This window comes from Periophthalmus magnuspinnatus, chromosome 3 (assembly GCF_009829125.3).
Source record: "Periophthalmus magnuspinnatus isolate fPerMag1 chromosome 3, fPerMag1.2.pri, whole genome shotgun sequence".
In the NCBI taxonomy this organism is placed as follows: domain Eukaryota; kingdom Metazoa; phylum Chordata; class Actinopteri; order Gobiiformes; family Gobiidae; genus Periophthalmus; species Periophthalmus magnuspinnatus.
Window position 1 is genome coordinate 22,668,456 of NC_047128.1, and position 26,848 is coordinate 22,695,303.

General features: G+C 38.0%; 1 protein-coding gene across 1 annotated transcript; it reads left to right on the forward strand.

Annotated features, from left to right (window-relative positions):
- Nucleotides 1–5,664: 5,664 nt before the first annotated feature.
- On the forward strand, nt 5,665–25,747 carry znf507 (zinc finger protein 507). Its single transcript, XM_033988942.2, has 7 exons — nt 5,665–5,800; nt 7,666–9,738; nt 11,951–12,053; nt 12,373–12,481; nt 16,938–17,042; nt 19,784–19,918; nt 20,984–25,747. The coding sequence occupies exons 2-7, from the start codon at nt 7,669–7,671 to the stop codon at nt 21,366–21,368; spliced, it is 2,907 nt and encodes a 968-aa protein (XP_033844833.1). The 5' UTR covers nt 5,665–5,800; nt 7,666–7,668; the 3' UTR covers nt 21,369–25,747.
- The last annotated feature ends 1,101 nt before the right edge of the window (nt 25,748–26,848 follow it).

A 26,848-nucleotide genomic window follows, 5' to 3' on the forward strand; every position in this document is an offset into this window, starting at 1 on the left:
GGTGAGGGGTGAAGGGAGAAAATACCCACGATGCAATTCAGCTGGCCCCTGGGTGTGGCTGGTCACTAGGGGAGGTTGATCCGGGAGTCATACTACACTGGAGATGGATCACGTCAATTTGCAGCGAAAAAACAATATGGCCCCCGTCCAACCTCGCTCTGTGTTTTTGAGATGTGCAGCCTTCAGTCAATCGCATTAAAGCGGGAATCTAGCCCCGACGCCCTGCCTCTGTGCCCTTTGGCTCGTCACAGCGTTAGCTCTGTGCGCCCCGCTATGGATGTGCTTTGTCATAAGAGGCATTTTCAAGCTCTACTAGATTATTTCTTTCATAACAGCCAAGAAGAAAGTTTCAAAAATATTTCTTATAACTTAGATACTGTATTTTTTTTTTTCTGAAAGCAATCTACCCTGTTTTTGTTTTGCTAATACTTGATGGCGGATAAATGCATTCATCATGGTTACAAACTGAGCTGTGCAGGCAAGTACTATAGATTGTATAGATGTACTTGAAGTTTGAATATCTTTAACTGTTTTTTTATTTGGCACTTGCCTCACTGATTAGCAGGCTACTACCGCCATCTTGTGGAGCGTTCTGATAATGCCGCTTCTTCTTAACAGTCCCTTAGTTTGAAAAGTGACTGTAAAATGAGACTTTCTTCAAGACTTTCTTCTGCAGAATTAGATGTCTGCGCAATCCTCAGTCGTCCAGCTGTGATTCATAGTAAAAGGGATATCCAATTCTGTCAGCTGGGCAAAAAGTTGTAGGACTGAAGATGTTTCGCTGCTCATCCAAGCCGCTTCTTCAGTTCTGGTCAGATTACTGGTGGACACTGCCTTATATCTATCTAAGTGTAGTTCAAAGACCAAGCCAAAAAGAGAAACTGTATACAAATAAACGTGTTAGTTTCAGTGTAGTTAGCTCCTCCCTTCAGACAGATATAAGGCAACGTCCACCAGTAATCTGACCAGAACTGAAGAAGCAGCTTGGATGAGCAGTGGACGAGCTGACAGAACTGAATTTATCTTTTACTGTGCAGACTTAGGTATGGCAAGATCATTAGAGTTTGTATTCTTTCTTTCTTTCTTTCTTTGTCTTTATTTATACAGGGGAACCCAATGAGAGCACTTGGGCTCTCTTTTTCATTGGCACAAGGTTTAAAATACAATACAAATAGAAAAACACACAAAACAACCAAGTACAAATCATTATAAAACATTAAAAACAGGTGCAGGTGTGTGTATAAAAGTTTGTTACCAGATTATTAAATTGCGATGTAACCAGCGTATCTATTTTTTTATTTTTTATTTTATTTATTTATTTATTTTTTGGCTTCTCCTTTTAAGTGTATAACATTAAATAAATAAGTATAACAATTTGCAATATAATAAGAACAATAACTATAAAGGTGAGAAAATGTATTAAGCAAAAGTATATTTTTATCAGATACTCATTACAAATCTCAGACCTCAGAAATCATTGTCAAATTATGATGTTTCTTAATAATAATAATAATAATAATAATAATAATCATAATAATAATCATAATAATAACTATAATAATAATAATAATAATAATAATAATAATAATAATAATAATAATATAGTGTAATTTTCCTATTCAGAATCATTTCAAAGTAGACACCTAAAAATGTTACAAATCCAGTCAGATATATTACACAGAACAACAAAAACAAAACAGGTCATATACAACTATTTATTAAAAGTCAATGGGTAGAACAAAAAAGAGGCCTGTGAAAAAGCACTGATGAGGAGAACTGGAATGTGGAGTGCACAACAGGTTTCTTTTCAAAATGTTGCAGACTTTTAAATGTTGAGTAGCAGTGTATTTCATAACTGTGTTCCTCTGACACCACTATGAATATTTGCTGGCTCTTATCAAAAAATAGGAATGAATTAATGCATTGGAGAGGGTGGGATATGAAAAGTCAAGTTAAATGGCGCAATCAGCCTCATTCAAATGTATATTAAAGAAATGTATATTATTAGACTTCTATGGGGTATTCATTATTATCATTATTAACACATGACATATTTAAATTCCCATGTTACCTTTTATTGTTTTGAAAATGCTATATTCACTAAAGAAAAAAGAAAGTAATTTGTTTCTTTTTTGATGCTCTGAGTCCCCTCTCCCTGTTGCTCCATGCGCTAAGTCACTCCCCCTTCACAGCGCTGTCACAACACAACTAGAGCACTCAATGAAACAACTGCACATGGCTCCAGGTTTGTGAAGTTGTACTGCATTGTTGTATCATGAGCGTGGCCTTGTACCGATAACCGTAAAGAGGGTTCGAATACGGCACAGGAGAGATCACAAGATTACTTAAACATGCATGCATCTAAAACCTCAGGCATGTTTTTAATGAGGAAACAGTGTCATATGGTAGAAAACTCCAAAAAGTTGATTTTTCATAATATCTCATCTTCCATCACTTTCCACCTGCCTGTTTCCTATTGCAAATAAAACCACTTTGTGCACTCATATCTTAAACTGAAGTATGACTTTAATACCTCAATAGAAATAACCAGGTTGCAGAGTCTTTTGAAAGGGCCGCACAGGAGGGGAGCAGTGTGCCCGGGGCTATACACCGCAATGTGTGAGTGAGTAGATGGGCTGTCACTTCAGATTAGGCCTGTGACGGAGAGCCCACAGAGGTAATAGGGGGTTCATAAAAATCATAAGAATGGTTATGGGCAACAATGAAAGATGTCGTATTCAGGCAGGCTTGTGTTACACCTATTTGGCCTGAATTACACTGCGAGTTCTGTGAGCGAACTGACAAACACAGCTGACATTAAGGTGGACATATTGTAACGCGGCCTGACAGTCTGGGTGTATTGCTATGATAACAGGGTCAAAGGTGGCAATGTGCTGGGATAATAAAGATATGGGTGACGTATGGCAAGTCATAAATGATTACTGTAATGTTAAAGCCATACATGAAAAGGTATTGATGGAAAGATTGTGTTGTTGGACCGAAATGCAGTTCGTGCAGCTCTCTTGGTACAGAAAGAAGATATTAAAGATGACATTATGCTTGTTTTAGATATGTAGCATTAAGCTATAACGTGCATAGTTCACTGTGTTACATTTTGGTCACTGAAAAAAAAACAAAAAAAAACTGACATATAATAGCTTAAAGATGATGTACCTGATGTTTTACTGTCTTAAAAATGAAAAAAATGAACTATCTTGAACTTATGAAATACATTTATCAGGCAATAAGATGCTTTATATTTAGATGCACCATGGAGCGTACTTATTTTGACTTCAAGAGCTGCTTATACAATATATCTGTACTGGGCGAAAACCTGGTGCAGTGCACTGACTTCCTGCTCGTAGATGTATTGTAGATGTATTTCACTGTGTAGCGAACAGCAGATTTTCTTTTGTGTTTTATTGTTGAACATGGCCATGAGACATTTTTAAACTCTACATGTGGCAGGTGTTTTTTGAATAATCATAGGTAAGTACAGAACAGTGTGTAGAGATAGGGGGTAAGTGAAAACAGCAATTTTCTGAGCACTCAAGCATGGAAGGACAATCTAATAATGCAAACTTGACTGAATCAATTAAAATACTTCTCTGAGTAAGCTAGTGATAACATGTTTAGACAGATCATATGAGACGATTTTACATAATCTGTCTCCTTTAAAGGACTTCTTCTTATGCACAAGTCTCTCTGTGGCCTGGCAACAAAGTACATCTTTGACATCTCAGGACTAAACATGATGAATCAGTGTTTCAGTTTAATGCAACTAAAATCTGGAGCAGTCTTCCTGAAGATGTCCTCTACTCTGACAATGTTCAAATCCAGCCTTAAATGCTTTCTTGGCTGTGCATATGACTGAAAGAATTTTATTCTTCACACATCTCTTTCAATGATTATTTATGCTTTTATTCAGGTAGTAAGAAAGTGACTTTCCTTGTCCCACAGAAATATTTTCAATAAACATAAAATATACAAAAGAAACAAATATCTTGTGATACACTGAACGAGGTCAGTGTGGGGTTACTAAAGATGATAAACAGAACAAAATATACGGCCTATGCTCAGCTGACTTATAATAGACAATGCAAGTCTTTGTGCAAAATCCAGATGCACTTGTAGTTTCCAAATGATCCCACTAGATGGTGACATTTCTATGTCTTCCTCAACATTCAAATACCATCAAATTTATTTGGTTATTCTTAATCACAAGAGGACCTGGTAAAACAGTATCTGCTTTTGCAAAGACACTCCCAGTGCCCAGTAACAATGTAGTTCTAATTCAATTCAATTTATTTGTAGTCATTGTCACAGAAGAACAATGAAATTGCGTTTGTAGCATCCCATAAAGTGCAAACACATAAATAATAAATACCCCTTAACCCCAAGTGTAAACATTGACCCAGTGTGGCTTCAGTACAACATGAGACAGTTCTTGTAGCAGCATGATGGTGTCAAATAAGGTGCACAAAACAGGGACATACAGACAGGGACCTGAGAATGATGACAAAATGCAACAATGCAACCAGTTCAGTGTTGTTAAGAGTTGGATGTGTTTTTTGTCCGTGAGAGGGGGGCCGAGAGGGGAGAGGGGCAGAGTTCAGGAGCCTCACAGCCTGTGGATACAGACTGTTGGCCAGTCTGGATGTTCTGGCCCGTATGGACCTGTACCTTCTCCCTGAGGGCAGCAGGTGAAAAAGATGGTGCGCAGGGTGATGTTGGTCCCGCAGGATGTTGTGCACTCTTCTCAGACAGCGAGTGGAGTAGATGGTGCTGATTTCTGGCAGAGTCGTTCTGATGATTCTACCGGCTGCTTTCACCACCTGCTGGAGTGTCTGCTGGTCAGCCTTAGTGCAGCTGGAGAACCACACTAAAAGTCCATACGTCAGAACGCTACTGATGGCACAGTTATAAAAGTTCAACATCAGAGGTCTGGGAATGTGGGCACTCCTCAATTTCCTCAGGTAGTAAAGGCGCTGTTGGGCCTTCCGTACGGCTGAGGTGATGTGATCGCCCCAGGACAGGTCCTCAGTCACGGTTACCCCCAGGAGGTCACGGTTACCCCCAGGTAATTGATGAAAGTAATTAATAAATAATAGAACGCATTAAAAAACAACCAAAAAAAAAAAAAAAAAAAAAAAAAAAAACAAACAAAAAACAACAGCCTATTATGGAATAAAGTAAGAGAATCCAATTTAGGGACAATCTAAAATGTAATTAGGCTAAAACCACAATTATTTTGACTATTTGCGGCTGAGAAAAACATTTTGGAGTGTGGAAGTGGGTTATTTTAGCTTATAACTTACACAAGGGAAAATTATTAAAATGTTAATAATAATAATAATAATAATAATTTTCATGAGTAGTTCTTGTTCTGTACAGTTGTGGGGAAGAAATTACATTTAGAAGTGCAGCCTACTATTAATTCATTTAATTTCGTGAAAAGTTAGCCTGTACTAAAGTAAGGCTTGTGTGACAGCATAACTTAAGACAATATCAATAATAACGGAGTCTCTCTTGTCCATAACTAAACGTGTAAACTCTCATATTCAGAGTTATCAGCCATGACCACTTTCCCTCATGCTTTTCTCCTCAAAGCGTGAAGAACATGAACCTGCCTGTGATTGGCCCAGGACGGTCACCTGACCCAAACTCCGAGTCACGTGACTGATATTCCATCCTCGCCATTTTGCAATGTGGAGAGCAAGGCTTCTACTTTTTATGGCAGAGAAATAATCAGAGCGGCTTTATGCGCTGAGGACAAAGACCAGCGCGCTGATCTGTGTCCGTGAGTACATTTCATTTGTATACAACCGCTATATTCTTCAACACTCATTAACAGAAGCGCGTGTTAAAGCGTCCTTTATACTCGTGTTTGGTTAGCTACATTTTAGCATGTGTGGCTCGTGTGGGAAAGAGAAGGCAACAAGCTATGCGGCGATGGTGGATCAAAACTTGTGTGTTCTTCAACGAGTTCTGAAAAAATCCAGCGTTAATGTTGAGGTTAAAGTTGTAGCGTCTCTTCTCTTACCAGTAACATATCAGTGGCATTTGACTAAGAGGTTCTGCTAGAGTTAGGAGGCTCTGCCCAACTTCTGTGAGCTGCAGGGGAGCCTCAGTGGATGACATATTTTTAGCCTCTGACATAACAGGTGCTGGTTTGGGACTGTGAAAAGCACATGATAATGTCCACTAAGGGTTTGAGCTGAGTCCAGTCATATGATCTGAAAGAGGGGGTAATAGTTATTAAAAATAATATTACAAAAAGCTCAGTATTAATTAACCCTATCTGTCCTTTATTTAACCATTGGAGATTCTTATTTGAAATGGGGAATAGGGAAATCACAATATCAAGTTAAGTGTTACCATAATTGCGACAAGACACAAAATATATATACTTAATATTATTACAGTATTAGTTTGTCACAATTATTAGCACCAAGACCCAACAACTGAAAAAAGCCTCATTACCGCTGTCTGCTACTTTACTATTCCTCAACTGTGTGACCAGTTTTATGAAAATAATTAATAATGTAAAGTTAATCTGACATAAACCAGTGAGATTTATTAAATTCATATCATTTTTATTATGACCTGTGTAGTCACGATTGTCCTTTAACCATGTAATCTTGACCTTCCTACTAAGAGGTCACGCAGACTGTGCAGCATGCTGTAGAGTGAAATGTTTTTGTTTTGTGGGTTTTTGGGGTTTTTTTTGTTTTTTTTTGTGTGTAAATTTTGTAGCTTTTACAATGAATAGTAATTTATCATCACTCAAAGTGCTTTCCTATGCTTTGAAAATTCTAAGCAGAAGTAGAAGAAAGAGGAAGACAATTTGTGGTTAGACCAAGAAAAGTACTTCCGTTAAAAATTGTAAACAAAAGCACATGTCTTTTGTATACTATTCTGAGTCATATATATTATACTTTTAGGTAATTATTTGGAGTAGTCAATTTTGTTTTAATACTTTTGTTTAAATAAAACTTGCATCTGCCATTTAATTAGTTTTACCAGTAAATAAGCGGATATTGGTTGCATTTGACATCACAAATATATTGCAAAGATAATCTTGTATAATTGTTGTGTTTAAGGCAGACTGCATTGTTAACCCAAGTCATTTGCCACATGCTCCATAGGGGACAAATTACCATATCAATTCAAAGTGATGTGGGAAGGCACAAACACTTTATTTATTTCACTCAGCAACAATATGTACCCATGTTGTTTTTTTTAAACAACAGAACAATGATAGGACAATAAAAACACTACCTAATAGTCACACCCAGCAATCATCATGGTTACTTATTGTTTTTGATTGTTGTAGGAATTTATGACTTTGTTGTTCATTCATGCGGTGTGGTTCTGCTCCAGATTAATTTATTTGTTTTGCATTTGCATTATAATATTAGATAAATTGTTATTATTCTGAAAATTTCAATCTTTTTTTTTTTTTTTTTCCACAACGATGGTATCAAAGCCTTTTATTTTCACAATAGAGTTTGAAATTTTAGCACTTTATGACACTAATGGTGGAACAAAGGTGTGTGTAGGTCACTGTCTTGTCCCTAATGAATACTAAGTCAAAGTTGCGAGCTAAAACTACTATTCTACTTGTTTTTATTCTTAACTTTAACTTGCCTTTTTATATTTTAGGTGATGGAGGAGGTCAGTGACACAGCAGTACTTGTCACCTCCTCTGCCCCTTCAACTCAGACCCTTCAAGCTGCCCCCAACCACGACCACCCAAATTTCCAACAGAAACAAGCCGCCGACTCCCTCATCCAGGTCATTCAGAAGCTCAGCAAGATCGTCGAGAAGCGTCCTCAGCGTTGTCGCACCTTAGGACAGAAACGTCTGCTCTGTGACTCCTCAACCAGGGTCCCAGGGGTATCTCCTTACAGGAAAACCCGTAAAACATGCAAGGAAGAAGAAAGCTTTGTCAGTGCTGGTAGTACTGATGGAGATGTTTGTATGTTAGGATCGGGTGACAGCAACAACAACATTTCCACCTCCATAACAGAGATCGCAGATAACCCAGGCAGCTCTGAGCACAAGCGGACAGTGACATGCTATCAGTGTAGCCTCTGCCCCTACCTCTCCCCTACCCTGAGCCTGCTGAGAGAGCACCTCAAACAACACGATGAGAACCACAGTGACCTCATCCTCATGTGTTCCGAATGTCGCTTCACCTCACGAGACCAAGACCAACTGGAGGCGCATGTCAAACTGCATTTTGACAATAGCCCCTCTGCTACACGATACAAAGATGCCCTCAAAAGTGAAAGTTCAAATGAGCTAGTGCAAAAGAAATGGTACAGCTACGAAGAATATGGCCTCTACCGCTGCCTCATCTGCAGTTACGTTTGCAGTCAACAGCGAATGCTCAAGACACACGCATGGAAACACGCCGGGTTGGTGGACTGCACTTACCCGATATTTGAGGACGAAGAAGGGGTCGCAACTGGCAGGAGAGAACCCCAAATTGCTCAGGTCTCCGCCAGCGTCACCACAACCAGAGAGGAAGTGGTCCTCCTGTCCCCCGTTCTCCAAGATAAAAGCACTCAGAAAGTCCAATCCGGTTTAAAACTGCAATTGTGCATGCCGTTAGCGATGGAAAATAAACAGGATATGTCCACTCAGTCAGAGCCCAGAATTGTGAAGATAGAGCAGGAAATGGAGGAGGAAACTGTGTATCCGATGAAAGACGTCGTCGCTGATGGGCCGGTCGTGGAAGTGCAAGTAACTACAGATGCGGAGAGCCATGACAATGCTTCAGACAGCTTGCTCTCCTCCGCTCAGAAGATCATCAACAGCAGTCCTAACAGTGCTGGACACATCAACGTGATCGTAGAGAGGTTGCCGTCTGCCGGGGATGCGGTTTTGACGACAAACCCTCTTCTTCTAAGCTCAGATGAAGATGCGGACAAGAGCATACTTAGTGCATCCAAACATGTCAAAGTAAAGGATGAAGAAATTGACAGTGCTAGCCCCATTGATGGCCAGTGTATAGCTGAAAATACTGTATCTACTGGCGCAGACTTGCCGAGGGATGAAAACGTACCTCCGACCGGCCGCAAAAGAACGCATTCAGAATCTCTGCGCTTGCACTCGCTAGCAGCCGAGGCCTTAGTCACTATGCCCATGCGAATGCCCGAACTCGCCAGCTCAAAGGTCGTACAAAAGCTGACAGAGGAGGCGGTCGACGGAAAACCATGCGTCATCAAACCCAAACGAGAGCAAAGTTTGGGGTCACTCGGCGAAGGGGACGAAGAGGTCACAGGCACTAAAGCAGCGGGCATCAGTCTGTCCCTCCTCACTGTCATTGAGAGATTGAGGGAGCGATCAGACCAGAACACCTCTGATGAAGATATATTAAAAGAGCTACAAGATAACGCGCAAGTGCAAAACGGAACAGCGAGTGGTGTAGTGATGGGGAATGGAACAGCGAGCTACGTGGATGGATTGGTAGCCACTTCTGATAACAGCCTGGTGGACTATATTCAGGGCAGCGAAAGGCCGTACAGGTGTAAGTTGTGCCAGTACAGTAGCGGTAACAAGGGCTACATCAAGCAGCATTTGAGGGTGCACAAGCAGAGGCAGCCGTACCAGTGTCCCATCTGTGAGCACATCGCCACGGACAGCAAAGACCTAGAGAGTCATATGATCCATCACTGTAAGACCAAGATGTACCAGTGCAAGCAGTGCCCGGAGTCCTTTCACTATAAGGTCAGTAAGACGCAGGTCATTATTTCTTTGTAAAAGAGATGTTTTCTATTTTGGGCTCAGTAGGGTTATCAAAAAATCATTACTGATACACAAAAGTTTAGCAAAAATGCTAAAATTTCAGTAAAACTAGATGTTTATTTGAAGAAGTCAGTACTGAAAAGAAAAAATAAGGGAAAAAAAACAATAAGTCAATTGTCAATAATTTCAACTAATTTAATTTCATTTGATCATTTATTTTTCACACTGCAGACACACACAAAAAAACATCTACAAATAATGTGTGTTGAATTTATATCAAAAAATGAAATTTTAGTATCGTGACACCACAAAGTTCATGAAACGTAATGCCTAACTCCAGCTTTTAGGGGCATTTGGTGAAGTATGACTTGGTGGCCTCCATATGTTGGCTGTTGATTTGATGAATCTGCACAGGCTCGAGGGTGTCTGGGACAGCAGAACAGGCCATGTTTAGTCATGCCCTGCATATGGACACTGTTTATGTGTTGTGAGCTTGTACGTCTGTATGGTGTGAGCCTTCTTCACTCTCAAACCCACAGGGATCTCACATTATGTCACAGTTTATAGGGCTGGTCCTATCTGTTTACAATAGCAATTCTGTTTTTTTTGTTCTTATAGCTGCACAAGGCATTATTCTGCACAAATGTGGGTATTTTCATCTTTGAAACTCAGTAAAGGGTCACTATGTAACTTTACTAATGTGGGTTCTCCACCTGCTTGTCTTCATGGGGATATAGTTGCTTTATTTCCTTTGAGTGTTTCACAGTTGGTATATTAAAATCAGGGTGCTATTTCTCAAAAGATATCTTGGAAAACATATTTGTATTGTGGACGCTTTTTTGCAGATGTGCCCTGTACCTTGTCCTAGTGGCATCCCCAGTTTAATTTCATGCTGTGGAACATTCTAGTCAAACCAATTACATTATGGATACAAGCAGGCGACAGACCCTCCACCAGAAGTAAATTTACTAGCACCTTTTAAATGATACAATCCAATTTAGAAACTACAATTCATTAGTAACGCAACACATTCATTTTATTATTTAGATCAACAATGTGCGAGTCAATAGCAGAATTACAATTGGCGACCAAAACGAACCCAGTAAAAGTTTATTGCATTTGTTAGTGTAATTTGAGCTTGGATTGAAAACGCAATAAAGCATTACCACAGGGCAAATATTTACCTCCTCACTTATTTCCTGGTGACAACTCGGCCAACAAACAAACAAATGCCAAGTACAATGGGACAAGCACTGCAATGCTAATGACCTAGCATACTTTGGAAACAGTGCCAAGATTTTTTGTTAGTGTTTTTCCACAGATTTTGGGGAATTACATTACAACATTTGGCACTTTGTTTCCTAAAATGGTTATCCTTATTAGGGCTGTAGTCGACTAAATTCTTTTAAAAGGAGCGTGGCAAAAGCTGTCAAACCTGACCCAAACTGCACTCACAAGACTGCACAGAAGTTCATATAAAGACAACTATTTATGCAGAAAAAAGTACAAGGAATTAGGGATACACCGATCCAGCTTTTTCAGTTAAAAGGTAAACAGTCACATTTTTATACAGCGATTTTCCACCTTCACGGCACTCAAAGCTCTTTACAATTCCGATACTGATTTCGATACTGATATTATAGCGATAAGCAACTGCTGATACCAGTGGAGAGACTGAAAACACCATCTATTTCCTTTAAAGAAAAATAAAATGTGACAAATGTGTTATGTAGCTGTTGTTTATCTCTTAAGTAACTACAAAACCAGTAAATAGTCTGTTCATATGGCCAACCAGGATATCGATTGAACCAATATGTGGAATCCGATCCACCTAATTTTTCAGGATCGGCGCCGATATCCAATACCAGAATCTGATCAGTGCGTCCCAACTAAGAATGTATGTTCAGTGGATTTGTATAAAAGTAGATTAAACTTGTGAATCATTAGTTTAATCTGACTTTTTACAGATAAATACCAAAAAAATACCATATTTTCGGCTTACTCATTCACTAATTTCTTCTTTCTGCTGTCCCAAATCCTTATCTAAATGAAATGATTAGTCCACTACTACAAATTTTGGTCAACTAAGACACTAAGGGACAACTGCAGCCCTAGTCCGAGTTAACCTAAGGACACAATATTGTTCAGTTAACATGTTTTATTCATTCTTGCACACCTTTCTTATCTGCTTTAGTGTCAACTGAGAACCCATGAAGGGGAATTCCACAGCCCAGACAAGGCATCAGTGACCGACAAGGTGACCAAAAGAGAAGAGGCGTATCGCGTTACAGACAATGGTGAGTCGCATTTGCATTGGTCTTTCGATGCTTGAATGCACAATGACTTAAAGTTTGCGTCTTAGTGTTTCCTGATGTTGACAAATGTTGTATTTTTTTGTATAAATGTCACTTTCTATTATCTTTAGTGATCAAAAAACACTGATACAACTTAGATATGGTTCCTTCTATTGCTGTATGACAATAAGTAGCATTTGTATTACCATTTTTAGACGGTGGGGTCAAAAATTATAATATGAGGGGCACCACAGTCTGCTCTATTAAAGGGAAATGGTCTCTATAAAGTTATGTTGACAAGAATCTTTTTTTTTTTTAATAGAGCACAACGGCCAGAAAATGTACAAGTGTGATGAGTGTAATTACACCAGCTCCACTTTTCTCGGCGTGAGAAACCACCGGCGGATACACAACGCAGACAAACCCTATCGGTAAGTCTTTTGGTTTATCAAACTGTTAGAGCGGCACAAATGAGAAGGAAGTTGAATTAAAAGCAAAATGTGAATTACTTCTCTTTACTAGTCCAATTATCAATCTAAACGCATCAGGAACTAAACAAAGTCCAACATAATTTGCGATGCCATAGTGCCATACATTTTAGTGGTCGTTCTTGTGATTTTACAATTAATCATGATTATTTAAACTATTAATTTTCATCATTTGTGAAATACATATAATGCTTTAATTCATGAAATGTAATAGTTACCATTGCTCTTATATATGACCAGCTTTTTCAAATTAAACCTTCTGAATGAAAAGGTAGTTTAACAGTAAAAAATAATGCATAATATCTGTTTTTGTCAAATATATATTTTTTGGTTTAAAAGTTTGAAAATATATTGCCATCACTACGATTATTGCTTCACCAATTTAATAGTGTCTCACAAGGCCAAGTTATTACACAAAAAGGTATGATTGAATGATGAATGGGAACATATTTTGAAAGTTCTACAAAGTTTTACACACATTCACTTACAATTTTATTTATTTTTGTTACTGTGAATTCTCTTCTAAACGGACGCGTCACTTTTTCATTCTAAAATTATTTAATTATAACTAAATGTTCACTCAATTTTGAAGTGTGATATATTGCTGAAGAAAATATAGACAATAAAGGATAATACTGAAACTGATTTAATGCCACTGACACAATAACCAAAGAGCAGGTTTAAACCACAAAAAGTATTCTAAATCTACAATATTGTTAAAAATCATGAGCTGCAATAAATAAACAGCAGAATGAAACACTTTAGTACTTTGACTGCTGGGACATTTTTGGTTATTTTTTTGGCTATATAATAACTATTTAAGACGTAAAAGTTTGAATTAATAACTTCTATGACTCATTACAGATACAAAGAAAAAGTACAAATGATAAATATTGACCCCCACAGAAAAATATTGCTCCATCGATCATATATTGAACGATAAGTCGATATAGTAAATATCGTGACAGGTCTACGGGGCAGTCTGAGACATAACTTGAAAACAAAATGTCAGATGAATTCCCTGTTGCACATTTGTTTACACTCGAAGTTGAGCGCCATTGAAATTACAACTTGTAAATTATTCAATGAAATGATAAGAGCTACTTAAATATGACGACTAATTGAAATTCAGTTCATGTCCTTCATATATTATTTAATTTGTTGTGTATCACTTGGGATTCATGAAGTATTCATTTATGATTTGACCTGCCATGGCTTTGGTGTTTTGCTTGTGGGTAAAGTTGGGAAAATCAGACACTAATTGAAACTAAACCTAGATACTCTTTTTGAGCCTGTATCAGTACTGAAAAGTCACATTCACAGAACAGAGATTAAACTTTCCTGAATAGTTTTAGAATAATCTTGAGCTGTATCAGAACAAATATAAGACCACATAGACTAGTATACGTCCATGGACCACTATGGAACATACTGGACGACTGAGGGATTACACAGATATAAGGCCACATGGGAATATAAAAGAAAGTAAGTGATTCTACACCACAATGATAATTAAAAACCAAACTGGTACTGAGTATTAGTAGTAATATAGACATCGAGTTTGAAGATGCAAGAAAAATGTGCTGTAGTAGGAGTAGAATGTGGTTTAGTATCCCCATGCAAGTTGGTTTGTTCAGCCTGGTGGCCTGCTGTGCCCTCTGCTCCTTCCTTTTCTTCAGAGCTTTCTTCTGAGTGTTCTTCAGATCCTTTTTCTTGATAATGATGCTGCAGACCTCCTCCTGTGATGCATGGCTTTTAGAGCTCCCTCACTTTCTTGGACAGCTCCTCTTTTGCTCGGGTTGCTGTCTGTTAGTGTTGTATAAATTCCAAACTCAAGTTCAATACTAAAGAATACACTCGATACTCTATAATGATTTTGATATTTTAATGATAATTTTAAAAGCTCTTTTTAGACAATATGGCAATTTTCAACTCAAGTTAATAGTATTTGATTATTATACCATTTGGTCTTACAAACTCAAGATGAAACTGTTCAAGAAAAGTCTGGTTTTATCCAGTTATGTGATAGATATTTTTTTCCCAGTATCGTTTCTTGCTTAAATGAGTTTTCAGTTTCAAGTTTAGTTTTAGCATTGATTTATTATCTGATTTTGCAATACTTTTGACAACCCTAGTTAGTAACCCTGATTACTTTGGTAGTCGACTAGTCCTGTGGTTAATTTTTTTAATTAGTCGAGCAGTCAAATTAATATTTATACTGTACATTTAGACTTTTTAAATACATTATTCATAAAACACTTTGGGTTGATAAAGTATTATTCCTGTTTTTTTGGGAGGGAGGTTTGTCTTTGCTACAAAAAAAAGACTTTTTATATGTGTTTTAGAGTGTGTATCGTCCACATTATGTTGATCAAAATACAACTTTTTTCTTTTTTTTTTCTTTTTTTTTTATGTAGAAGATTAGTCACGATTAGATGTGACGTTAGTGAGTCCATCATGGAGGTCAGGACTCTCTCTCGCTCCCATTTCTCCTCCATGGCCTGTGGTGGCACTTCTAAGGTCCACACTGATGGAGATAACTGCATCTTCATTTGGAGTTTCTGTTTCATCCTGTCTTTATCTCAAACTTTTGTATTGAGTTTTACAATCAGTATTTTGGCAGAGGTAAGCTCCTTCTCCTTGAGGATCAGGACCAGTGTTTGATGTTCTATAGGTAACAGACATGTCGGCCTGGATAGACTCTGGAGCTTTGTCTTTCTTCCGGAGTGTCATTTGGACCTCTGTCAGTTCAAAGCGCCATTGACCTTCTTATTCAGTTGAATTTGAACAGATCCCCTGACTCTGTAGTGCCCCCTGTTGGTGTGGTACTTCTGAGCACAGGATCCTGGTCAACGAGCTCCTCAGATCTAATGTTGATTTTAATATCTATATCTCAGCATTGGCATTTCCTGTGGAGAAGTCAACAAAAAATTACATTTAGATCATTATAATCATTCTACTTTATTTGTTTTCAGTAAAATGAAGGATCTACTTTCATTTTGATGTTTCTTAATAGAATTGCCTCGTAGCAGCATTTCCCTTATTTTCCACTAGATGGCAGTAAATTGTCATGAATCAAACACATGTCTAGTGGCACAGCACAAAGAAATGTTGAATAGAGTTAATCACAGGTTTGTGTTCATCTTGTTGCAAACATTTTATTTATTTTATATCTCATCCTCCCTTTTATTTGGAGTGGTTAAGTCAGTGAACTGTATGATATGAAACTGTCGGATTCATTTATGCCATTCCTGATGCCTATAGCCACATAAATGGTGTTGCAGACTTAAGTTAAGGTGCAAGCTGAAATATACAGCAAAAAAGAAAATACAATGTTTCTGTCAAACTACATGAACTGAGGAGCCAGTGCAGAGTTGTGAAATGAAAAAATGATCACACAGCTCTGAGCTCAGTTTTAAGGTTTAAATGTTGCATTGTCTCCCTTTGTTGTGAGAGTCTTCAGGCGGGTTGCGTCAGAGTGAACCCCTGAACTGCAGTTGTGTGGCGGCACACCAGCCCACATGAGAAACATGGATCTGCACTTGACAAGACAGCGCTGTGGCTTTGTAGTTTCCAAGCAACATTTTAAAATCACTCCTGTTCTGTGCAGCCTCTCGGAACACGTTGTGATTTACACCATTTTTTTTTTTTTTGCAAAGTGCTTTTACCTGGTAATGGAATAAAAAGTGGGAGTATAATGTGATGTCATGAGAACAAACTTTGTATATATTTTTTCATATGAATGGTTGTCATGACGATGGTTGCTATTTTGACTCTCCATTGATTTTAAACTAGACCCTGTTTTAACATTTGGTTATGGCCTTCTGTATTGATCTTTTGGTACCAGCAACATGGCGCCTTAGACAAACTGCATTTTCTTGTTAATGTCGGTGCTTCACAACGCATTTTTATTCAAATTGCAAAGTGAAATGTTATATACTTCTTTAGGGATGGAAAGAGATGCAGTTTTCACAAGACCAGACAAGACACGGGGTTGGGTCCATGCGAGTGAGACACAATGAAATTTTGACATGATTTATCGTAAATAAATTCTGCAATTCAGTGTTTTTGCTGTAATTGTAGCCATCCATTTTGAAACTAAAGCTTCTCATGAGGAGTAACTTGGCAACTTTGACTTTTTTTTTTTTTCATCCAAAGCAAATATCAGAAGATCTTTTACCTTATGTGTGCACAATCTCGTGAGTTCTTGTGGTATGAGATCCTGTCCCATCCATATTCATTTTGTACATGAACAACATTTGTGCAAACTAGTGCCTCTGTCTATTTTTCATCCTGTCAGAACATGTGAGTCATTTAAATATGAGTGATCGTTTTTGAATGAAGATAACAAAAGCCTCCTCTTCCTCCCCTCTTAACACTTGTTGCTGTTGTTTTTCAGTTGCTGCAGCTGTGACTTTGCAACCACCAACATGAACAGTCTGAAGAGCCACATGAGGAGGCACCCACAGGAGCACCAGGCCGTGCAGCTGCTGGAGCAGTACAGGTGAGCCTTTTAGGAGAGGGATTTCAGCTACGCCAAGCATCACTACAAACCCAGACGATCTATGGGTTTCGCTATGATGACAAATTGGGACAGTTTCCATAGCAGTTACCAATTCAAAACAAAATATTATCTCTTTTGAATTGTCAAAGAGTCCTCGGCATCGCACCTATGACTGAACTGAAGCAGACGGTTAAATATGCTACAGTGGCTACAGGCTACAGTGGGCTTGATTTTCTCGCCGTGTTAATGTAATGTAATATATTCACTGGGTAGAATCAGGTCAGAACACACTCTTAGTTAAGTATTGTCTGAAGGATGTCTAACCTTCTGCTTTGCACAGTGCGCTGCCAGCTATTACAGCAGTTCTTGCTTCATCCCTCAGTAATTACTGCTTCTATCTGACACATGTAGTCAACTGTTATAAATTGTAAGTGCATATAATTGGCTCAGACATCTTTTAAAAATGTTCTTTCAGGATAAAATCCTAAAAAGTGAGTTCAAAATACGAATGTTTTTCACCTGGACTTCAAAGTATAAATACATGTTAGCAGTAAGCACACACATTAAATTATTCAACTACATCCAATAAACATAGGGCTGCAAGATTCATCACAATCAAATCGAAATTGCATTTTTGAGTGATTGCAATTAGCAAATCCTTTACCTGGGCAGCCAGAACCACTCGCTCTGACAAAACTTTACAAAGACGAGTGGATCTGGAACTGTATCCTGTCTCCCCGAGGGTGTGTGTGACAGGCAGATTAACCGATCAGATAGACGTGTAGTCCGTTTGTGTCAAAAACAAACAGGGCTGCTTCGACGTAAAAAGGAAAACAAAAACATGAAAGACAGAGAAACAGCACATATTTTTGTAATTTCAATAATCAAAGCATCAGACTGTTACTTATCTCAGGTAAAATAAGTTATAGATTGTTCTGAATGTTAAGAGTATTTTTGAAAGGACATGTCTTTTGCATTTGAGAAAAGCGTGATATAAATTGGCGACTGTGGTTGGAGCATGTCAAGTTAGAATGGAGGAGTTTCACCCTCTGTTGTCCGTTTCCAAACCTTTCTGGATTCAATTAGAATGTAGAAGCAAATCACAAAAACTACAATTATTTAAGTCCTTTCTAAAGAACAAAATATCATGTCTTATTAAAAAAAACATAAAATGCCAACCTTTTTTGCACCGTGGACCAGAATAATATAGGTTTTATTTTTCATGGACCAGCCTTCTACATATGGCAGAGAAATATGGCAAAAAAGTTAAATGCATAAAAAACTCAACTCACCATACCGCTGAATGAGTGGGAGCCCTGTGCTTGTTTCTTTGTGATGAGGCCATCTAGGTGTGATGGGAGACAATGATACGCGCAGTGTGTTTCTTATGTCCAGTCTGCTCCGTAATTTTGTCTTGGTTGCAGAAAAGCTTCACACAGACCGGATGTTGGAAATGGTAGTAAGGTTTTCAGTGCTCTTGTGGCTTGATTTTCATCCAGAATGTCAGCAGAGATGTTGTCTCAAACATACATTTAAGACCGCCATCATTTGCAGTCTCCAACAGCTGATCCTCTTGTTGCACAGACATGCTCAAGCAGGACTCCTAGTATTGTCTGTAAAATTTAGCTTTCTTTTTCTTGGAGGTCGTAGCTCCTCTTCTGGCTCCTCAGTTGGCCTTTTTTCCTTTGCAAAAAAGCTCTCCAAAGTCTTGTTTTGGCTCATTTTCACTCGCTTTTGGGTCTACTTTTGTGCGACGTGTCTCAGAGGTTATATGTGATATGTCATCGTGGTGGACAAGAGCAGATCTAGCACAGATATAATATACTTGACATATCAAATGGATTTCTGTGATAAATTCCTATTAGGATTTTTATTATATATCTACGATCAAGCTTATTAGTGGGTCATGGGGCAGGTGGAAATTACTTCGGAGAAGATGCGGTCGCTGATAAATTATTTACTGTTTTTGTGCGGCCTGGTCAAATGCTTAACGGACCAGTACTGGTTTAGACCATTAAAAACTTTTTCTGAAATACATGTGGTTCTTGTATTAAATTATTAATTCTTAATCAAGTCTTCTTTCAAATGTTATTTCATTTGGACATGCTTAAAATGTGCACTGTGAACAGAATCCAAGTATTAAAATGTTAAATGTTGTAATTGTAATTGCAATGTTTGTGTCATGTTTTGTCAAAATCATTCAATCCTAATCTCAGCAAAGTTTTTTTGTATTTGCCCTTTATAACAAAATCAGTGTAAACTCATAGTACTACTTTACCTCTACTCTTCATAATACATTTGTTAAACAGCAGTACTTTACATTCATTTCCTTTCTAGCTGCGCTTTCAATTTGTTTTAATTTACCGTACCTGCCATGCACCTGACCTGCCGGACTTCCTGTTGAACTTTACATCTGAAACGCCATAGCAACTGCCGGCTCACCATTTGAGGTTCAGCTGTTCTCCGCCGTTTTCTGTAATTATTTTAACTCTGATAAATCATTTCCGCACTGCACTGTAAGTCGCCTTTTCCCTCCCTTGTCTGCCTTCGCCTCTTAAGCTTTAGTCACCCCAACTGCGCATAAAGTCCGGATGATTCCTCTTGATAGAGAGTAAGTTGAGGATTAGTGGAACTTGAGCACGCATATTAAATCAAACAGACCGTTGATCTGCTGTTACTTGCTCGGTCTCTCTCCTCTTTTGGTTACTCTTAAATTAAGTCTTTTTTGTGGGTATTCCCAGGTGCTCGCTGTGTGGCTATGTGTGCAGCCACCCCCCGTCGCTCAAGTCCCACATGTGGAAGCATGCCGGGGACCAAAACTACAACTACGAGCAAGTGAACAGAGCCATTAACGAGGCCATCTCCCAAAGCAGCCGGTAAGTAGGGAATAATGGGACTGCTATGACAAATTGGAAAATGGGTATATAGGAAAGTGTGTGTATGCAAAAGAGAAAGCTGGCATTGAGTTTTGGAATTTCGAGATTACAGTTGTCTACACAACAAAGTAGATCACTAGGGCTGCAACTGAATAGTCACGACTGGTTGACTATTAAAGTGATCATAATTGTATGTTTAATAATTGCAGTCATTAGCTGGACTTTGCAGACTCAAAAAAAATCATGCCAAAAGACCTTTTAATGACAAAGAATGAATTATTCAATCAAAATGTCAAAAAGGAATAAAAAACTTGTAATTTCCATCACTAATACACTCGGAAATATCCACAAGACTTCTGTTATAGTTCAATCTTTATTTGGTTAAAGATGCAATAAAAACAATTTATAAAATATTACCATAATCATTACTTGCAGCTGTCTGTGTTGCTTGTATTTGTAACACTGTAAATTGAAAATGTGATGATGAAAGTGACATTCCAATAGTACATTTTTGACAGAGTTTTGGTACATGAATGCCATTGATATGTCCACTCTTCATTTTATGCAATCTATACAAATTCTATTAACGTTTTTTGGTTAGTCAGCGCAAATCTACCTTTGAATACACATAACTATTCAGTATAGGATTGTATGCTTTGTTCTGTTTGTTTTTTTACTTTCAAACTTACTGAGTGTGATGGGTTGTGTTTAACTAAGCTGGACAATGCACTAACCAGTATAACCTTGTACGTGTGTAAGATTTGTGGTGAATCATCTTTTCTTTTTTTTATTTCAGGAGCAAATATAAATGTATGTAAACTGTATTGGCACTATATAAAAAGCGGGTTCTCTGAAGATGAGCATAAAGACTTAAAATTACACTGTTTTCAGCCCTCCTCCGGTTGAATTACCTCTTGCCTCTAGTTGAAAGATGAAGAGGTATAGCTGACTTAATGCAAAAGTGTCACTTGTCAACAAACTGTGTCTTAATCTAAATGGCCTGTACATCGTTTGGAATTATATTGCATAATACCTATAATTAAATTTAACATTTTTTCAAAACAGTGCTCCCCAGAAGTCATCAGCAGTGCAGGACTCCACCATCGACCAGCCTGCATCAATTTCCATGGACAAAGCGAAGAACCCAGTGGAACAACTCTCTACCCCATCTACTGCTATGTCCATCTCCGTGGACCTCCCTACCGCCCCCGCAGACCAGTCCCAGGGAGCGCCCGAGTCCCTCAACCCGCAGGGTAAAGAGCCCCAGCTGCCCCACGCCACAGAATACTGCCTCCTGCTGTTCTGCTGCTGCATCTGCGGCTTTGAGTCTACCAGTAAAGAGCGTCTGCTGGAGCACATGAAGGAGCACGAAGGAGATCTCATCAGCATCATCCTCAACAAGGACCAACAGCTGGCCGTACAGCACAACAGCCTCCAGATAGCAGAGTGACCTCCTCCCAGAACCACAGCGCTTGTGTCCCTTTATACCGCTATGCCTGCCTGACCCCTCTAATGCCCCCTTACCTCAGGACGGCTGCGGTGGGTAGCACGGTGTTGCCATTTCACGGATGGTTAGGCTGTCAAGTGAGTGCTCTCCGGGTCAGTCCTTGTGTTGTCATTTTAGGCGATAATAGCTGGAAAATACCCAAGAACATTAACACACTGACTGAAGAGGTGTTGAGTAAAATGATTCCTACTTGAGGAATGTATAACAACACCTGAGAACGTTCTTGTATAAAACCTTTTGTTTGTGTGATTTAAATAATTTCATGTTAAAGGGGCTACATGTTAAATTACTTTTCAGAGGGTAAAGAAAATACTTACATCAGGATTCTGTTAGTCAAAAATCTCATTTCCATACACAAAGACCCTCAGTCGTCTGATCAACCTTTAAAATTCACGTGACTACAGTAAGCTAGGTCTCGTACATTTTGGTTGAAATTGTGTTGCGTACCAAATGTATGCTAATTGAATTGACATAATGTCCATTAGTGCTGCACAATATAAGAAAAAAAAACAAAAAAGAATGTTCAATATTGCAACATAACCCTATTATACACCAGCATTGTCAAGATAAAAATACTGAACTAAAACAAAAACGGTGAAATTTGGGGCAAAAATTTTCAATCACGAATAAAATGTGAGATTATAATAAAAAAAAAATACCTCTAAAATGAAGAATAACTCTAGTGCATTAAATGTTTCATATATTGCACTATCAATATTCCATGAAACATAACGCAGTATTGGTAGATTTGCGACATATTGTGCAGTGACTACATGTGCCAAGTGATCTGTGAAATTTGGCAAGTTTACAAAAATGTCTAAGAAAAAATATCATTCCTGTTCAAAACAAGCAACTGTAATCTTTTCACTCAAAATTGTGAACATTTAGCTGTCATTAATGCTATAGCAAAAATGTGCATTATCGGTTAGGGAACAAAGCCAAGTAATTATTTTCCCAAGTTCTTATTTATAGGGAAGCACTGATACCTCACCATACTTTTCTTTGCTGCAGAATTTTTTCTTTTTTTCCCCCAAAATCCACAGCATGGCCCAAGGCAGCTCTTTATTGCTAATATATTTAATTAGCCCGGCATTGCACAGGCCCTGGCCTTGTTTTGGCGGTACACGCAGACTCCCTCATACCCACAGGCATGTATTGCAGCTTAAAATAGAATATTTATCCATTTTATTTTTTTATGCATGTTAGGTTCTGTTATGCCAAGTTTAAGACGGTTATTATAGTTCACATTTTAATGTTAGTTTGTGGATTTATGTAAAAATAGTGCTGGGGCGTACATTATGTGTTATAGGAGGAGTGTGAAAGTGAATGAGAATTTTGTCATTGCATTTGACACTAGCGGTTAACTGTATTACTTGAGGAATGGTTTAAAAGGGACGTTTACATAGAAAGTCAATACTCGCAGTTGGTATTGAATTGTGCCTAGATATTGTTAACAAAAAGCTAGTTTATGTCCGTTATTGTGGTGCTAGGCTAAAGCTTACTTCAAGTCCATAGATTTTGTGTCATAGTTTTTTCTTATGTATATATTACGTTTTTATATCATTTTAATATTGTTTTTTCAGAACATGTTCAAAGTAGCTTGTACAAAAAAATGAAAATATAACCAAACAACCCAAGACGTTAACTGGCATAGCCCTGCCATTGTTGAAAGGACGGCTAGACGTCAGACAGTAATGCGATTACTGCAGTTCTGATATGAAAACCCAACTCAGCACTATGTAAGAGCGCAAAGAACTCAGATCAATTTGGGCCCCATGTTTACCGTGATGAATTGCCTTTTTTATGGACAATGGCAGCGACGTGATGTGACGAGGGTAAAATGTCGATGATGCTCGTGCTGACCGTGTGCAGAAATCTCAAAGAAAAAGAAAAAAATAAATAAATAAAGGAGGGAGAAAGTCACTATTGGCACAAAGCAAACTTTCAACTTTGTGGCACAAGAGATTGAGGCACCTTTCAATAATGTTGTGGAAAAGTGGATATAGTTCAACCAAGTATGCGTGTTTAAAGTATTTGACTATGTGATGATTGTGAGGGTTGATAGAACGCTTCCCCCTTTTCCCAGGCTCTCTGTTGTGCTTTTGAGCAATACATTTAGCTTCACATCCAGAAACAAGACTAATGCTTGTGAAAACTTGCTGTAAAACTGTCCTAGCTAACGTGGAAATGAAATTATATATCTATTTGTTTTTTAATGTATCAAAAATGAATTGTATGCTCTGATCTAGGGCAGAACAACTTTCCAAATTGGCAGATTTTTTTTGCAATTTATTTTTTTATTTAAATTTTTTTGGCAGATTTTTTGCAATTTATTTTTTGATTGGTTTGGTTGTTTTTTCCCCAACACTTTTCCACAATATTATAACTTGACACGTGCCTGTCATCTGAGCACTTTTAGTTAGAGCTGTAGAATAAACCGTGCCATTCAAACTAATATATTCCTACACAATATGTATCTTATAGCCTTATTAAAGCGAGTCACTTTTAATATGCCACGTTGCAACTTCAAATTTGAGATTGGTATCTTTTAACACACAATAGAGAGGTTTCACTTTAGCTTGGGTACGGCACTGTCCAGCCACTTCATCAGTATGCCATTCATTACCGTTGCACCGAGTGGATGTGGAAATTAAGATAAAATAGAAAATCCATTATTCATGCCTTCTTGCCTTACCTTACAGCAGCTGACATTGTGTGTGTGTGCAAAGAGTAGGTTTGCGTACCACAAAATTAAAAGTCATTCTAACAGACCTGCTACATTACCCTGACGTCGCGTTATCATAGAACATAGTTATTGGCTTGACAATTTTATGGCAAAAAGTGCACTTGTACACTTAAAAAAACGCAGGAGTAGGTGTAATAGCCTATTTTGGATTCAATTAATTGGTAAAAAATATTTTTTTTTTTGGTAATAGAACGCCAGCTATTGATTTTGGTCATTTTTTCACAATTGGTTGGATGTTGGTACCTGATTATGACGTTATGCAATCCCAACCAAGAATGCATTTTAAGACACAAATGTTTCAATTTCTCTTGGGCAGAAATTTCATATAAGAAGCTAAGTGTACGTCTTTAAGCTAACTTCTGATATCCACTAATTGGGAATAATATGAAAAACCTCGAAGTTCTCCAGTGTATTTAATAGAAATACATGGGAGCGCACATTTCCTCGCTGACAACAAGTGTATGGTCATTGCGAAAATTATAATAGTCATTTTAACCATGCGGAAAGCTGCAGGTTGTTGTTTTTGTGCCTTGAGTTGTTGAACATCTGCGTTATTTTTTGAACTAGACTGTTCTGCCAAATGTCTGTCAAATTCACTCGAAACTTTTTGTATTGAAATCTGCTGAATTGTAGAGCAGGGCTTGCACAAATGAAAAGTTCTCAAGTTTTTCAGATAGTTGCTTTGCTATTTTTTTTTGTTGACTTCTAGCAGAATGTCTATTTTAAAGGGTCCGTATTACACTGTTTTCTGATCTATGTTGCGTTTCCTCATCAAAAACATGTCTAACACACAAACCTTGCATATTTAGGCTGAATTCTCTTCTCAGACAGAATACACTCCCTTCCACCTTGTGATGTCATGTACTCCACACACCTTTACTACCATCATTTGGATAATTTCAACCCTGGAATTGCCGATCTCTATTTAACAAATGGTAAAAGGAGCTGTTAACTTGAAAATCATAGCTTCGTGACATAGCAAGTTGGAACTGAGCATTTTGAGATCTGGAGATGTTGACAGTAATAATAAAAAGTTACTAAAATGTGTGAATGAAACAAAACACAACTCAACTGGGTATGTTTTTGGTGACGTAACAAGATTATAACATGACTAAAACCTCACGAGTCAATCTTGCGCGATATGGGACCTTTAAATATAGTTGTACCTAACAAAATGTACTTTTTTTTCCTAATTTGCATAATCCAGGGTAAGGGTAAGTTTTTACTGTTGGTAACTTAAACATGTAAATAATTGTAGAACGCTTAAACTGACTTTTTAAAAAATGCAGTATATATTTTTACTGATCTTGTATGACAAGCGAAACGTTTTTAAGGGAACCGATGGTGAGCTCGGTTTAAATGAAAGAGCTGTGTGAATTCAAAACCAAAGGACTGGGGAGGACTTGTATTTTTGCTCAGATTCACTTTTGTAATCAAGGTTAAAATGGCCTCTTAAAGGGCCACGTCACGTTCGCTTGGGTTATTTATTGTTAGAACATCTTAGGCAGTATTATGTATCTACTTTGTCACTGTATTTTTGGTAATAAAGACTGAACAAATAATCAAAAAGTTATAATTGTGTTAGTGTATTCTGGTTTACATTATGCATTTCTTGTACACTTGGAACAATGATTATGTGAACTATTTATTTTAGGTTGCAAAACTGGCATTGTTGATGAGCGTATGCCTTCCAACCAGATGGTCACAGGGTCTGATCTCTGTACAGTGAGATTTGATTGTGGATAGGGAGGACATTTGACAAAAAACATCTGCCAAATCACCACGGTTTGTTTAAAATGCGACACTATGTTATGTCTCCTATACAGTATATACACAAAAATGAACCTGCCCTTCCCCTGCATAGCCGAGGTGATCAGATTGACCAGGACTTTTTTTTTTAATTGGAGTTGGAAGTCAGATCAGAGACAACAAAAATAGTAATCTCAAATACTTATCCATCCTGTGCATTGCTGCGTATTTGGTCACACGCTTTCACCACATCTTCCAGCCCCCTGCCAACATCTTTCCAGTTAAAAATGATGAATGAAGGTTATTAAAAACTAGTTACCCTGGAGGGGTGTCAAAGCCAAACTGGGAGAGTAAATGGTGCTCATTTAACCAGGGCCCAGTGCAGGACAAGGCCTTTGCGAAGTCTGTAATGTGCCCAAATTCTGCCAAAAATCACATACATTATTCTCAACATTAGTCATTTTTTCCGGTTTACATTTTGATGCGTTATGCAGTCGCTCATTAAGTTTATTAGTGTTTGATGAGGTAGCAACGCCAAGTGAGTACAAGTAAAAATGTTCAACAAAGACGAAAGAGTACTGCTACTTCAAATTCACATAGGAGTAAAAGTATGTTCTGATTAAAAAAAAGTTACTAACCTTAATGCATCTGAGTAGTACACACTTCTAAGGGCTACCCACGCTTTACAACTACTGCTACCCATTCACTCATTATTGGTAAAGCAGCTACAAACTACTTCATATCTTTTTATATAAAGACAGAATTAGTCTAGTTTCTATTAATCTTCAACCACGTTTGGCTGAACCCGCTGGCCTGCCCATTATGCGCTGCTTTATACATGATTCAAATCAAGAAAGTTAATTTGAAATCTTTTATTCACCCTTGCTTGTATTCACACAATCCCTCTATTTTGCTGCAAACCAAGGTC

Excerpts from the sequence above, each read along its gene's own strand:
- znf507 (XM_033988942.2), top strand. The coding sequence starts at position 7,669 with ATGGAGGAGGTCAGTGACACAGCAGTACTTGTCACCTCCTCTGCCCCT. Across the intron at positions 17,043-19,783 it reads CAGCTGCTGGAGCAGTACAG|GTGCTCGCTGTGTGGCTATG; the intron begins GTGAGCCTTTTA and ends GGGTATTCCCAG. Across the intron at positions 19,919-20,983 it reads GCCATCTCCCAAAGCAGCCG|TGCTCCCCAGAAGTCATCAG; the intron begins GTAAGTAGGGAA and ends TTTTCAAAACAG.